Below are 16,534 nucleotides of genomic sequence, written 5' to 3'. Positions count from 1 at the left end.
CCCTGAGGTTCGAGCGCTCGGTGGCCGGCCGTCGACCCGTTACTTCTCTTACTACAGCGTGGTCTTCGGCGCCAAGGAATGAGCTGGGGCGGCTCGGGCATATCCGAAACCCTAGCTGCCAGCACCCAACGACAGCACCTCACGCCGCTCGCACACAAGCTGCAGGCGAGGGTGCCCAAGAAGGAGGTCGAGAAGGAGAGGATGGGATCGCTGATCAGTGGCGACACTACCCATCTTCCCTTGCAGTGGGGAATGTCTGGAAGGTGACACTCCACTTTGCCTTCTAGTCGGGCGCGGTGAGGTGGGGTGTCCATGGCTCTTAATTCTTCGACGCCATGGATGCTGCGTGGTGCGGTGGCCACGTTCTACATCCAATGAGTTTCTCTCAAGTTCATCTTAGTGCACGTTGTTCAAGGCATGGCGGCTGATACAAGAAGACTGCCATGAAACGACATCGATTTCTTTAGCACTGTCTTGAGTAGTTAACTTATTTTTTTGGGTGTAGTTGTTCTTTAGTACACTTATCTTCATGTACTAAAGTTTTTTTTTCTTAGATTCTGTATTAAGTTTGGCTGTGTGTGGTCACGCATAGGCTTTATGCTGTGTGCGTTACCACAGAGGCCGGAATTTAATTCCGTTATCTAAAAAAAATGTGCCGTCTTTAACTCAAGTTGTTGATTCTAAGGTTTCATTGGAGTTCCCAGGATTTGCTGAATGATTGATATGATTGCATAGCTGTGCCTCGCTACTGTGATTGATCACCTCATTTTCCACTATACTTGAAGATAACTGGTTTGTAATGTGGATCTAAAGCAATATTAAAGGATTCATTAAAGGGGTGGTCCTGGTAAACTGCAATCATGGTCCACATGGCATATAGTTTTTCTTTAGTTTGGTACTTTGGTCAATTAAGATTTGTTTGAGGTTTGCATGCACAAATTGATTATGTGTATTCCTGCTGAAAGCTTCTTACTAGCAAGAAAACGAGTGGTCCTAAAGTAATGGACCTAATGCATGCTTTGCTATGTACTGGCTGTTGCTTTATTCTTTTAGTACTTGCCTATTTGGGAGTGTGGAAATGACAGGTTGTGGATCTGTTGAGTGAGCTATCCCACTCTCAATTAAAAAAACATTGTAGCGCCAACCAGCAGTTTGTTTTCCAAGTGTGTATGCCAAAAGAACAGGTTGTGTCGCTGACAGGTCCGTCTGAGACTTTTGGTTAGTGTTGGAATTTATAGAGAAGGGAGAGGTCTGGAGAACAAGTTTACAAACAAATAGGCTTTCTGAAATCAGAACTGTGGTATGTATAGTGGAGCCTTAACAGCTAAGTGTGCACCCTTTTCTTTTCTTTTGTACTTTACAGAAATAAGATTAGACTTTAGAGCGCACAGCATGGCTTTATTGTTTCCTATAATTTGAATCAGATAGCGGCATAGAGAATATGTGCTTAGAACAAAGGTAAGTGTAGATTTTAAAATTTTAGTCTGACCTTTCAAAATAGAAAAAATTCTTAACAATACAAAGTGTAAATGCCTTTACATGGGACATATTCCTCACTAAATATTCATTATGATCATAGACAACTTGATTGTTTAGGTTGGGGCAGCACAAGCTACATGAGTTATTTATTTACTCAAGAAATAATTTAGAACCTGTTAGTATTTACCTAAGCCCTTTTACTAGCAAGCTATTATAACTACAGTCTGTGTGACTCCTAGGGTAGTTGCAAGTCATCATGAAACAAGCTTTAACTTGATGTCTGACATTTGAAGGACAGAACGTTTTTACCAGTGGTTTTGGCTTCTTCCCTACAAGCAGGATTCATGTGTCAGTGTCAGACTCTATTGCTTTTATGGTTTTTTTGGTTCAGGTGCTCAGTGGGCAATGCCTAATATATTTCTTTTGCTCCTTTTTGAAAACAGACATTTTATATGCAACTAGGGTATTTCAGAGTCAACTTGATATTGAGAACAACAACGAAGACTGTAGATTTATACAAGGGTAACAGTTTAGATCTCTGTGTGTAGCCTTTTGCTAAGTGGAAGGACTGGCCTACCAATTATTCCTTGTCCTCAGGAGCCACAATAAATTGCTCACTTCCATCGCGGATCCAAGCTGCCATTTGCCTCGAGTGCAAGAGGGAGATCAAATTCGTCAACAGTCTCAGAAGCTAGTCCAAACTAGTGGGAGGTTGTGTACACAAACAAGAAAAAAGGGTTCAATCAGTGATGGCCCGTGGTAAGGTCCAGATGAGGAGGATAGAAAATCCGGTGCACCGCCAGGTAACCTTCTGCAAGCGGCGAATGGGCCTGCTCAAGAAAGCTAAGGAGTTGTCTGTTTTATGTGATGCTGATATTGGTGTCATTGTGGTCTCCCCTCATGGCAAGATTTATGACTTGGCCACCAATGGGTTTGTATATCTTTCTTGTTTACTAATTCATACTTTCCTGTGCAAAGGATCCTTTTTCATTTCTTTGAATTTCTTTTGATGTTAGGAACATGCAAGGCTTGATCGAGAGGTACAGAAGCTATTCAGAAATGCATAGTGAAAGTGAACAGAACAAAACTCAGGTCAGGGACTGACAGTATGCATCAAGTGATGCGACTTTGCAATTTAAAACAATCAACAGAATAAACCTATGCTTAGAAATGGTGAATTCCTATGAACACTTGTGTGCATGATTAACAAGGAAACTTTTGCTTAGCGCACCTGTTCTTGGCTTTTATTTATCAGTGATGCTAACAGAACTTCATAAGGTATTATTATTGCTATGGAAACCTATTTTGATTTACTTCATACTGATTGAAGAGATATGTTAGCATTAACTATGATACTGTATGCTGATATTCTCTTGTTTATGCAGGCAATACAACAAGAGGTATTAGCATTAACGCGTGAAATTGACCTCTTTCAAAAGGGTTTAAGGTAAAGTAGCTGCATTTCATGTATGCAGTAAAAAACATCATGGACTCTACATGAAGAAGTCACAAACTTATTTTCTTAGAGTAGAATCATGAATTTGATTATCCTGCATGAACGTGCTTTTGCAAATAGTAAAGCGTGAAACATGGAAATCAGAAAAGAATCTGAAAGTCTTCATAATAGCACAAATATTTTTTTCTCAAATACGTAGGAGAGCTGCGTATCATTGCATTAAGAAATAGTAGAAAAGCTAAAATAGTCATACAAACACACACACCCCAATAGCACATGGGAAAAGTTCGGCACCCTCGAACTATCACAAAAGCCCGATTTTCAACCTTCAACTACGAAACCGAATAACGGAGGACATCCAACTGTTCAAACCGAATAAATTTAGCCCCTTAGGTGGTTTTGAAGATGGTTTTCCATTTTGTGAGAATTTAAATATTCAATTTTCAACTAAAAAATTTATAAGTAACTCATTTTAAATCAATTATGAAATGGGTATTAAAAGTTTTCTAAAAATGTAATCTACCTATTGGCATAGTACTTGTCAATTATTCAAATATATTTTTTTATATTCACAATATTTGTTTGCTTGTAGTTATAACTATTATTTTTGAATAACTAAGATTCAAATGGAGCAATAATAGATAGGTTACATTTTTAGCAAAATTTTGGTACTAATTTCATATTTTTGTGGTTCAAATGAATTAGTTTTGATTTTTTTATCTAATTAGATATTTTTATTTTCTGTAGAAAAATGCAAACCATCTTCAAAACCACCCTAAGGGCCAAATTTGCCTGATTTCGAAAGTTGGATGGCCTATGTTGTCCGGTTTTATAGTCGAAGGTTGAAAATAGGACTTTTGCGATAATTTGAGGTTGTAAATCGGACTTCACCCATAGCACAAAGATGGTACAAATGTAACACATGGTGCATGTCATCTTTCATATAGTGTATTCTGAAAGGATCATGATCACACGATGTCGTAGCCTAGAGGGAGGGGGGTGAATAGGCTTTTCTTCAATTTTAAGAGTTAACCCTGCTGGCACTGTCTAGACCGGTCAGACCGGTCTATGCAGACAGGCAGCCACCAGCAGGGAAAAATCTCATCTCGAGCTTGAACCTATATGAAACTTGGAGTGTAGCTTTTGTAGAGTATTTCTATCAATATAATTAGCTTCCTACACACAAATAGAACACAATCAAGTACATCGAGCGGAAGCACAATTCAAACTCAAAGACAATAATGCAAGGTAAGTAAAACAAACCGAAATGAAGATGATGCAAAGGAGACACGGTGATTTGTTTTACCGAAGTTCAGATTCACCCCGTGCAACCACGTGTGAATCCTACTCTCCGTTGATGAAGTTTATGGAGACCGCAGGGTCAAGCTATCTCCTCTCTCCACTATATGACCATGCGCCCTCGTGGCACACAATCGCTACTGCAATAAACTTGTCGCTGCTCACCACAACCTTGGGAGCTAGCCGGCGACGCCTAGCCGTCTAGGAGCTAATGCTCCAAGAGTGACAAATGCTTCAATCGAGTTGGCCGACGCAACCTCAAGTGCTCAAAAAGCTAGGGCTCAATCTCTCTTGCTCAAATAACTCTCAAGGAATGGATTCACTCAACCCAACTCAAGGATTCAACTTGAATCAAGCAACTCTCACAAAGATATGTTGGGGAGGACTCTCCAAGTGCTCACAAGGCTCTCAAATGTGTTCTGAGTGGAAAGGCATCAGCACCCACGAATGGGTGAAGTCATGGGGTATAAATACCCCTCTCTCAAAAACTAGCCGTTGCCCCTGTCAGTGTTAGACCGGTCAGACTGGTCCCCCAGACCGGTCAGACCGGTCGGTATGAAATTATAGCCGTTTGAGGCTCTACCCTGCCTAGACCGGTCAGACCGGTCCCTCTCTGGTTTTTGCAGTTGGCTCTCTTTCTTAGGCTATTCTCTCTAGGGACTGTTTTGAGCACTTTTGGTATTGTCTAAATCCACTGATGTTGCATCCCTCTTGATAGTACGGCATATCTATACTCAAGTGCATAAATAAAATATACAATCACCACTTGACCTTCGCATTATGATCATGCCGACCTTCATTCGATCGATACCGTGAGGTTATCAACATCTTCATTCTTTGAGCATACCCACTTTGAGCTAGTGATTTTGAATCTTCAATTTGCATAGGTATGAATTCCAACATTGATTCACAAGTCACCTTCTTCACTTGAATAATGACACTCTTCAACATAGAGCTCTCCATAACTCTAGGATCTCCGGCCTTTGACCTGTATCGGTTTCTTTGCTCCCCCCAAGCCGTCGCTTGCGTAGCCTCTTGAAACACGTCTCTCGGTCCTCTACCTTTATCCTAGCCGTCCATCTTGAACTCATATTGATTTGTGTCATGCATGAAATCTTCTTTATCAATTCGAATTCTCAATTCAATCACATATGCAAGCTTTCCATTTTGAGACATTATCTTTGCATAAACTCATATCTCATTCACTTTTGCCTTACTTGCTTCTTTTGTTAACAACCATTTATTACAAATGAAAAGTTCTTCCATATTTGAGACTATGCATAAGTATATCACATCTCATTCACAAAATCTTTACTTGTCATTTTGAATCCCATCATAAGTACAACAAGCCTTCGCAAATATTGGAGCATTTATATCAACCATGAATACCTTGCTCTATCCTTTCTTTTCTAGTTTTGCTTGTCACATATCTATTATGCCAATGGGATAAACACACTTGCTTGCAACACATGAGCCATCTTATTTAGTACCAATTTCTCAATTATTCCTACTCATAATCTCATGCAAACAAGTTAGTCCTTTAATCGTGTTGTCAATCAATACTCCAAAACCCACTAGGGGCCTAGATGCTTTCAGTCTCCCCCTTTTTGGTGATTGATGACAACCTGATTAAAGCTTACAAAAAGATATTCAATAAAACTTTTGAATTCTCAGATTTAGTTGGAGCTCCCCCTCAATATGTGCACATGAATGGAATTCATCACAAGTTTGCCACACATGCCAAATTACATATATTGAACACAAATGAGACTCCCCCTAAATCTCAGCATCCGTGGGGTGCAACAAGTGTGTGTGAACATCATAAATAAACCTGTGATGCAATATGACATGTTATCCAAAAAATTAAGCAAAACAAGCAATGCTGCTGCCACAGACCGGTCCGACCGGTCACAGGGACCGGTCAAACCGGTCCACACCAGCCAGCACTCAACACGGCTTAGACCGGTCAGACCGGTCAGAGATAGCCAGCACAGCCCAAGGCTGAAACAAAAAGCATCACATCTCATGAAAATTTCACACTATCACAAATATTTTTTATGCATTTGAATCATAATAAAAATTCCCAGTAGCACACAATACAAGAGTCTCAAGTCCACAAGTCCTTAAACAATAGAGATGGATATGTTTTTAACAAGATGAGACAAGAATATCCAAACAAACACATGCACATATGCTTTCTTCTCCCCCAAAACATGACATAGCATAAGCACATCCATATCATGATATCCATACATCCATCATCCATACATGATAAGATCTATACATGATAAGATCTAGATGATACAAGATGATCCATACACATCACAACAACTCTCATCACGGCACACACACACACACACACACACAAGATCTCGAAGCTTAAATATCATCCTCTCCTCCTTTGTCATCCATCAACAAAAAGCGCACAAGAGGAGAAGAGTGTGCTGCCATCTGAAGTCACTATCCACTAGAAGAGAAACCACCAGAACTACCCGGATAAGCAAAGATCGAGTCACTCCAGCTAGCCATGGTCATCTCAACAGAGTCAGGAGCTGGAGAAGGAGAAGGTGGTGTCCCTGCATATCCCATATCTGGTGAAGAAAAAGTCCCTCCAAGACCAAAGTGCAGTGAAGGTACAGAAGCTATAGGAAATGTCGCCGACGATCCTAGAACTGTCAATGAACTGACTTGAGTCCCAAACTGAGTTGCTACACTAAACGGTGGAATCTGCCTCATAAAACTGGAAGTGAACAGCGGGGGCCCTGAGTACGGTCCAGCAAACTGAGAACCCACAAACTGTCCTGCAAACATCTATGGGCCTGAAGCAAACAGCTAGGGACCTGGCGGGAACTGTGGTGCAAAGTGTGGCAGTGGTCCCTGAGGAAACTGGTGAGCTGAAGAAGATCCACCTAGCTGACTCTCCTGCTCAAAGAACATCCTGTCGCCCAGGTGGTCATACTGTCCAAAATCCATGCCCTGGAAGCTCTCAATCATCTGCTCTACTGAGGGTATCACAGCTGCCTCGGGCTCTGGAGAGATAGGCGAGAGCGGTGGCTGGAGCTGCATAGAAGTGTGCATCCTCTTCTGGTTATCTCTCAACTTCTTGTTGTTCTTCCTCTCTTGCTCCTGATTAACCAGAATGTCTCGCTAGTTCTTTATCATGCCAGCAAAGGTCCGAAACATACGCCTGAAGGAATAAGAAGACCTGCGAGGAGGGGAAGCATCTCTACCCTCGTGAGGCACATAGCCTCCAGCTGGTGCCTCCTGGTGAGGTATATCTTCAGCGTGCTGCTGTGCATCTGCACCCTGGTCATCCTGTGGACCCTGATCCTCCTCCTGAACCTCATCATATCTGACATCGGATGGAACTCTCACATGCTTAGGATGCTTAATCCTAATCGGCTCATGCTTCACATCCATCCCAAAGTTTCTCCTAGTGACCTTCAGTAGCACCCTCATGATATACGATGCATACCCACATGTCTTCAAGGGAGTCTCAAAAATGTGATTGATATCCTCCCAAATGAAGTCACCAAGACTGAAGTCACTGCCTCTGGGATCTGGCTGCATCTTGCTCATCAAATTCTTGGCGTGCGCTGAGATATCACTAGGATTCCCATCCTGGGGTGTGAGTGTCTTTCTGAACAGCCTGTTCAGGACAGAGTAGTATGTGTACAACCTCGTGACCTTGCCTGCACTGCCAACCCTATCCCTCGGATACATGAATGTCACCTGATCTGCTACCAAGGGTAGATCATAGTGAATCTTAGGACGGTCCACGTCCTGAGCATCAAGTCTCAAGTATCGACAGAAAGAGGTGTAGGAACACTGGTAGCGCTGTCCCTCTGTCATCCAGTAGATAGTCCTCTCATTGTCATTCTATGCATCATGCCCAAAATATATTGTCGCATAGAACTGGGCTATCACCTCCTTGTTCCAATCATGCTGGAACCCCATGATGTCCTTGATGTGCCTGTCCTGACACATCTGAGCCACCTCATCACATAACTCATTTCTCAAGTTTGCCATATGAGTCCAATCAACCCACTGAGCCTCTAAAGCAATGCCTGCCTTGGCTAAGATGACTGACTCATAAAAGTCCTGCTAAAAGCGAGTATGGAATATGTAGTCAACTGTGTCCTTTGGGACGTCCAAAGGACTCTGCTGCCTCAGCAAACGAGCAGTCGTTGTCATCCCGGTGTTATAGTAACTGACCATCTCTACACCGGCCTGCCTAACAGGTACCTGAATAGCTGGGGTCACTAGAGGACCCTCCAAGTCTGAGCTGCCTACGTCACTCTCCTCAGATCCATCCTCACTGTCATCATCATCATCACCACCATCATCATCTTCCTCATCCTCAACCATGTCATTTCTCTCACTCTCATCATCACTGCCATCTCTAGGATCCCTCAAGTAAGGCTCGTCCTCCTCTGTGTCATTACCGGACGACTCATCAACATCCATCGGTTGTGCCCTTGACTTGGCCCTTCTAGGCCTCAACTCATGCTGACTAGGAGTTGCTGCATGAGATGATGAAGCTAAAACCACAGCTACTGCCTCGGGACCACCACTGCTCCAGGCACCTCCAGCTACTCGTGCACCTCGATCCTCATTGAGTTTGCTTCTCTTCTCATGATTTCTCAAAAAAAGATTCCCGTACCGATTCATGATCTCCAACCTGAGATAGGAAGTATTTAAGCTAGGATTAGATCATGAGAAGCAAATACAAAGATCTGGATAGAAATAGATTGAAATGCACTAGATTGGTGTTCTGTCAGCCACAGACCGGTCGGATAGACCGATCAGACCGGTCCCTGACAGAAATAGGACAAGGGCTCGGATTCGATGATCATTTTTCAGGAATATTGCTAGATGAATATTATAAATAGTATGAATAACATCTAGCATCTCTTAGCAACAAATGAAGGATTTAGCTGAGGATTTTTGATTTTTGGCCAGACCGACCGGTCTGACCGCTCGGGCCGACCGGTATGACCGGTCGGGCGGCGCCCGAGCCCTAGAATTCGATTCCGAGCAATGCAGTTGATGAAACTTCTCGATCTCTTAGAGGATGGTTCCTAGACCTAGCAGAACCTACTAGACCAAAGGAATTGAACAGATAGGCACTGAGCTAAGAGATCGGGCAAATTGAAACTTTGGTACCTTGGGTGAGAGAGGAACTCGTTGAGATCTTCAAATCTGGCCGCACCACTGGATGATCCACCCCTCCAATCCCCAAAACACATGATAGAGTAACCAAATCGTGAGATGCAACTTCAAATCTCCTAGGGAGGAGATGAGAGGGAGATAGGCGGCGCTCGGGGTGAAAAGGGAGTGGCTATTGGTGCCAAGATGGTAAAAAGTGAATGGGTTTGACAGTTTAACCCGTGGAGGGGTTAAATGGCCGTTACTGCCCCCAGACCGGTCCCTTGGACCGGTCAGACCGGTCACACACTGAGTGTGAGAAAGGAAGTCCAGAGTATCCGGGAAAAATCTAGAGAATCTGGACTAGATCTAGACAATCCGGGCTGAAGTCCAAAGAATCCGGGATTTTGTCAAAAAGAATTTTTGGAGAGATAATTTCTTGGTTAAATGGTTAGGCACCTCCATATATTATATTTTCTGACCTTATGTGCTAACCATTAGATAAGATAGGAAGAAGAGATCTAAGTTAGGAATCATTTTGATGAAAAATATTTTTCCGAGTGAGGGCTCCTTGTTACTTCCAAGGAAGATAATATGTTTCCAATATAACCAGTTCTTGGATGAGAGAATTGATATGGATAAAGATCTATGGACTTGAGAAAATCTCACCACTTGTGACTAGCCATCAAGCAATCAATGAGAACAATAGTCACAAGTAGCTTGATACGGTCACGGAGACCAAAATCCAAATATTTCAAATTTGGCACACAACCTATCATGCTAGTTGATTTTTCAAAACACCTATCCTATAACACTCATAGCATGCAACAAGTCAAGCTATCACCACACTAGAGGATTTAGCACAAACCTTACACAGTTTTATACATGGTTGACACTTAGTCACAACTAGGAAGATTTTAGCTAAATATCTAGGTGACAAGACTTCTTGAGCTTGAAGCACACAAATGCACACAGTAGCATGAACACGTGGCCTAGATGCTCAAAGGTAAAACATAATGAGTAGAGAGCATACCTTTGCCTCTTAGCCACTTAAACTTGTGCATAAGAGTTTTAAAGCCAACACTAACTCTCAAGGATGAGACATAGTGTTCAATATAGCACAAGTACTCATGATTATGCTTTGTCAATCAATATTTGATCCATGAGATGAATAAACTCATATTAACTCACATTGGAATATTGGATCCATAAAGAGCATAATCCATACCATGAGAGACTACAAATTCACTCGAAGAAAATGTTAGTCCCAAAGACACAAATTGTAAAGTGGTCTCTCCCTAAATAAGTGCATAAGAGTTTTGAATTTTCTTTAGATGCACTTTATCCATATTTAAAGGACGAGGAGAGGGTACTTTGACAATTTGGTCACTAAACACATAAAGAGATATTTAGATGAAATTGCGCTAGATTTTCTTACTGCATATAGTACATGACCCCATGAGATGCTTCTCAAATATATGCACTGAGAAAGAACCTTTTGCAAACGGCTTCTTTCTTGTTTCTTCTGAATACTGCAGTTTTCTGGTTCAGACCGGTCAGACTGGTCTGGCAGACCGGTCAAACTGGTCACACCAGTCAAAATGCAGTAAACCTCAATTTGTCCATGTATTGCTTCAATTGATGTCTTACTAGATAGATTTGCTTATCTGCACTAAAACAAGACATTGCTCTACACAAGAGCCATTAAACGCATCTCACGGCATATGGGGAGTAACTCAAAGGAAAATGCCTTAGTCACTTATTTAGAATGTCACAAACTCAACACAAGTGACATACTTGTACTCACAAAGAGTTAAGTGACTAATGCAATTTGAAATTTGAAACGAGTTACCGAGATGACATTGGATGAAAGTATGCAAAATAAATCCATAGACTTGGCCAATAGCATTAAGGCACAATAAACCTTTAATGAACCAAGCTCTCCAATGCATCTCAATGTACCTACAACTTTTTAAGCTTTCTTTGGTGCCCAAATGTTGTTGGGCCCTACAACATTAGCCACAATAGTCTTGGGAACCCAAATAGCCATTATGCTAACATTGGGTGATTTGATCACCTTAGTAGCATAAGTACTCATCTTGTCTTTCCCAAGTTTAGCAAAATCATATTGAACAAGTTTTGAGTTAGGCAAGTTACCGTTTGGACAATCCTTGCTCATATGACCTTTTGCTCGACAAGTGTAGCAAATTCGGTGTTTAAGCTTGACGAAGGTGCTCTTGACTTGTTTCTTGTGCTTCTGAGCATCAATGGACTTCTTGAGTGGAAGAGTGGGCTTCTTGATGGGTCCAGCAGCAACTCTGGCCTGGACCGGCCTGACCGGTCGGGTCCGACCGGTCTGACCGGTCTTGTCACACTTGAACTGCTGAGGACAGCAGTGAATCATGTGCCCCTTTTTCCTGCATCCAAAGCACACCCTATTTTCTGGAAGCTTTCTTTAACTTCTTGAAAGTCGCTCTTCCTCATCGGGCTTGATTTGACAATTTCTTGCATAATGTCCTTTCTCTAGACATCTATAGCACTTGATGTGTCCTAGAGACTTCTTTCTTGGAATCTTGTGTTTGATGCTCTTTTGATCCTGTTGAGGAGTTGAGCTAGTGATGTTTGAACCCTTATCAAGCTTCTTCACCACGGAGTCACGGTTATCTTGAGAAGGTCTCACTTGCTCCTTGCCCTTCAATTTGATCACTTCTTCTTTGAGCCTTTCTACTTCATGCATAAGTTCTTCATTTTCTTATGCAATGAAGTCATCACAAGATTCTACAAATACTTGCTCAATGCTAGATTGGCTTGCTTAAGAACAACATGGTTTAGTGTAAGTCAAATCAATTTGAATTTGTGAGCATGTGCAAGTGTGAGATTAAGGTTCATAGGACTTTACCGTTGTAACCATAACCTCATGAGCCACTTCAAGTGAGACATGTGAGTCCACAAGCTTCTCATAGAATTTTTCAAGTTTCGTATGAGTTCCTTGCAAAGCCACATGCTCACTAGTGAGCTTCTCCAACTTGGATTTAAGCACTTGATTCTCCTTCTCTAAAGAGTCAATACGAGATAATGAGTTAGTAGATAAGCTCTCAGATTTTCTTACCAAGGAGGCATATATGATCTTGAGTCTATCAAGCTCTTCTTTGAATTTCATTGCTTGATTAACTCCTTGGATATCTTCTTTCTTGATTTCGGTGGTCAAGCACTTGTGATCAACATCACTCGAAGATGTTGACTCATATGAAGCTTGTGCTTTCCTTGATCGCCTTCGGGAGCACTTCTTGCTCTCCTTGTGCCGTCTCCTGGTCAGACCGGTCTGACCGGTCACACAGACTGGTCTGACCGGTTCCAACAGGGAACCAGCAGACTTTATTCTTTTTCTTCCTTGATCATCGGAAGAGGTCACAAGAGGATGAACATAATTCTCTGAACTGGTATACTCCTCTAGTGACCCTTCATCTTCTTCTTGATCTTCGTCATCACTATCTTCTTTGCATATTGCCTCGAGAAGTTGCCAAAGGCGATATGCATCAAGACGTATCTTTGAAAATTTCTTCTCCTCTTGTATAGAATCTGCAAAATCTTTGTCCATACTCTCAAACAAGAGGTCAATGACACGACGATTACACAACAAGCATCCTTTTTCTTTATTTGTTAAATTGTTGAGATCTCTAGGTAGAATGCTAGTTTTAATAGCTTACTCAAAAGAAGGACCCATGGTCCTTAAGACATTACGAATATGAGCAGAACAAGAAATGTAGTTTGAGCCATTCATACCAAGGGGCTCAAATGGTACCTCACAAAATGTCGACATTGTGATTCTTCAAGCAGTTAGGCTTCAATCCGGAGACCAAAGCTCTGATACCAATTGAAAGAATCTTGATCACACGATGTCGTAGCCTAGAGGGGGGTGAATATGCTTTTCTTCAATTTTTACCACTTAACCCTGTTGGCACTGTCTGGACCGGTCAGACCGATCCACCAGACCGGTCTATGCAGACATGCAGTCACCAGTAGGGAAAAATCCCCTCTCGAGCTTGAACCTATATGAAACTTGGAGTGTAGCTTTTGCAGAGTATTTCCATCAATATAATTAGCTTCCTACACACAAGCAGAACACAACCAAGTAGATCGAGCGGAAGCACAATTCAAACTCAAAGACAATAATGCAATGTAAGTAAAACAAATCGAAATGAAGATGATGCAAAGGAGACACGGTGATTTGTTTTACCGAAGTTCGGATTCGCCTCGTGCACCCACGTGTGAATCCTACTCTCCGTTGAGGAAGCTTATGGTGACCGCAAGGTCAAGCTATCTCCCCTCTCCACTATATGACCATGTGCCCTCGTGGCACACAATCGTTGCTGCAACAAACTTGTCACTGCTCACCACAACCTTGGGATCTAACCATCGACGCCTAGCCGTCTAGGAGCCAATGCTCCAAGAGTAACAAATGCTTCAATCGAGTTGGCCAGCGCAACCTCAAGTGTTCAAAAGCTAGGGCTCAATCTCTCTTACTCAAATGACTCACAAGGAATGGATTCACTCAACCCAACTCAAGAATTCAACTTGAATCAAGCAACTCTCACAAAGAGATGTTGGGGAGGACACTCCAAGTGCTCACAAGGCTCTCAAATGTGTTCTGAGTGGAAAGGCATCAGCACCCACGAATGGGTGAAGGCATGGGGTATAAATATCCCTCTCTCAAAAACTAGCCGTTGCCCCTGTCAGTGTTAGACCGGTCAGACCGGTCGGTTTGAAATTATAGCCGTTGGAGGCTCTGCCCTGCCTAGACCGGTCAGAGCGGTCCCTCTCTGGTTTTTGCAGTTAGCTCTCTTTCTTAGGCTATTCTCTCTAGGGACTATTTTGAGCACTTTTGGTATTGTCTAAACCCACTGATGTTGCATCACTCTTGATAGTACGGCATATCCATACTCAAGTGCATAAATGAAATATACAATTACCACAATCACCACTTGACCTTCGCATTATGATCATGCCGACCTTCATTCGATCAATACCGTGAGGTTATCAACATCTTCATTCTTTGAGCATACCCGTTTTGAGCTAGTGACTTTGAATCTTCAATTTGCATAGGAATGAATTCCAATATTGATTCACAAGTCACCTTCTTCACTTGAATAATGATACTCTTCAACATAGAGCTCTCCATGACTCTAGGATCTCCGGCCTTTGACCCGTATCGGTTTCTTTGCTCCCCCAAGCCATCGCTTGCGTAGCCTCTTGAAACACGCCTCTCGGTCCTCTACCTTTATCCTAGTCGTCCATCTTGAACTCATATTGATTTGTGTCATGCATGAAATCTTCTTTATCAATTCGAATTCTCAATTCAATCACATATGCAAGCTTTCCATTTTGAGACATTATCTTTGCATAAACTCATGTCTCATTCACTTTTGCCTTGCTTGCTTCTTTTGTTAACAGTCATTTATTACAAATGACAAGTTCTTCCATATTTGAGACTATGCATAAGCATATCACATCTCATTCATAAAATCTTTACTTGTCATTTTGAATTCTATCATAAGTCGAACAAGCCTTCGCAAATATTAGAGTCTTTATATCAACCATGAATACCTTGCTCTATCCTTTCTTTTCTAGTTTTGCTTGTCACATATCTATTATACCAATGGGATAAACACACTTGCTTGCAACACATGAGCCATCTTATTTAGTACCAATTTCTCAATTAAATTTCTGCTCATAATCTCATGCAAACAAGTTAGTCCTTTAATCGTGTTGTCAATCAATACTCCAAAACCCACTAGGGGCTTAGATGCTTTCATATTCAGAAGAGCAGTTGTAGCTTTATAATTAGCCAGAAAGATGTTTCTTTTATTAATCTTCGTGTTGCTTTTTTTTCTAAAACTCATAGAAAAAACATGTCACTATAGTTGTGTAATTTTTAGAGAGAATGCAGCTTCATAGTTATATTATGGTCGAACAACTTAGGGCCCGTTTAGTTAATCCGAAAACAGGGTGGTCTGGGCGGGATTGAGGATGATTCAGTCCTAAATAAGTTAGTTCAGGATTCAATCCCTCTCATTCCACTCCATTCCCTTCCCTTCCTATTGAAACCGAACGGGCCCCTGCTGGTATGAACTGAGGGGTCATGTTTTACTACAAGAATGCACAAATCATGGCATTTTCCAGTGTTTGGTAACCAGGTATAGTATAGAATACGGGACTGATGAGAAAGGTGCACATCCATGCAGGTACATTCATGGAGAGAAAGATACGAAACACATGAATCTTGGTGAGCTCCAAGCCCTTGAAAATAATCTTGAAATGTGGTTACATAACATTCGCTTCCAGAAGGTAAGGTTCATGGCTTCATGCTCTTCCATATACAGGTGGAATCTTTTAAAAAATAGATGGCACCTGCAAGTTTTGATATACGACTCTTTTATGTCAAACAGATGCAGATCATGTCTACGGAGATTGAGATGCTCCGAAACAAGGTTGGTTCAGCATCTGTCACTCTGTTCATGCATCGATCCGAGATTTATATACAGAGAAGAGACTAACATGGCTATTATTCCCTTCTTTGTGTTTATATTTTCCAGGAAGGCATATTGCAGGCTGCCAATGACACACTTCAAGAAAGGGTACTTAATCTGTATTTCCTATCCTTTAACATAAAAAGCACACAGTTTGAAATATCGCGTTAGGAGCTCCAAACCCTACATCTATACACATAGAAAACATACATTAAGGGAGTGTGTATCTTTTTCTTTCTAGTTATCTAGTCTTCAAAGGCTCTTTAACTCAACTGTTATTTGAAGAGATTTTCGATTGGGAAGGTGTCTTGGAAGATATCAAGATATCAGCACATACCTCACTGGCTTGATCTTATGCCTGTAGATAATTGAGCAGAACAGGATTCTGAATTTCAGCGGCACCGTGATGATACCGCAAGCACCATTCCAGCTAAACATGGAGAGTGACTGCTATCTATAGGCAAAGCTGCTGACTGCCGTCCTACCAAGTGATCAAATCATCTCATCAATGCTGTTTCCAGTTCAACCAGGCTATCATACTGGGGCCTCAGATCGTTCATATCTATTGTCTTTGGGGAAACCAGTGTTTGTATCTGTGCAGGTTCTGCGTATGTAAAAAAATTAC

General features: G+C 41.8%; 1 protein-coding gene across 1 annotated transcript; it reads left to right on the top strand.

Annotated features, from left to right (window-relative positions):
* Positions 1 to 2,146: 2,146 nt before the first annotated feature.
* LOC120680450 (MADS-box transcription factor 26-like) lies at positions 2,147 to 16,473 on the top strand. Its single transcript, XM_039961944.1, has 7 exons — positions 2,147 to 2,410; positions 2,496 to 2,571; positions 2,865 to 2,926; positions 15,625 to 15,727; positions 15,829 to 15,870; positions 15,976 to 16,017; positions 16,274 to 16,473. The coding sequence occupies exons 1-7, from the start codon at positions 2,229 to 2,231 to the stop codon at positions 16,367 to 16,369; spliced, it is 603 nt and encodes a 200-aa protein (XP_039817878.1). The 5' UTR covers positions 2,147 to 2,228; the 3' UTR covers positions 16,370 to 16,473.
* Positions 16,474 to 16,534: the final 61 nt, after the last annotated feature.

This window comes from Panicum virgatum, chromosome 7N (genome assembly GCF_016808335.1).
Source record: "Panicum virgatum strain AP13 chromosome 7N, P.virgatum_v5, whole genome shotgun sequence".
NCBI classification, from domain to species: Eukaryota; Viridiplantae; Streptophyta; class Magnoliopsida; order Poales; family Poaceae; genus Panicum; species Panicum virgatum.
This window is presented reverse-complemented; position numbering and strand designations above follow the sequence as displayed.

Excerpts from the sequence above, each read along its gene's own strand:
- LOC120680450 (XM_039961944.1), top strand. The coding sequence starts at position 2,229 with ATGGCCCGTGGTAAGGTCCAGATGAGGAGGATAGAAAATCCGGTGCAC. Across the intron at positions 2,411-2,495 it reads TATGACTTGGCCACCAATGG|GAACATGCAAGGCTTGATCG; the intron begins GTTTGTATATCT and ends TTTTGATGTTAG. Across the intron at positions 15,728-15,828 it reads ATAACATTCGCTTCCAGAAG|ATGCAGATCATGTCTACGGA; the intron begins GTAAGGTTCATG and ends TATGTCAAACAG.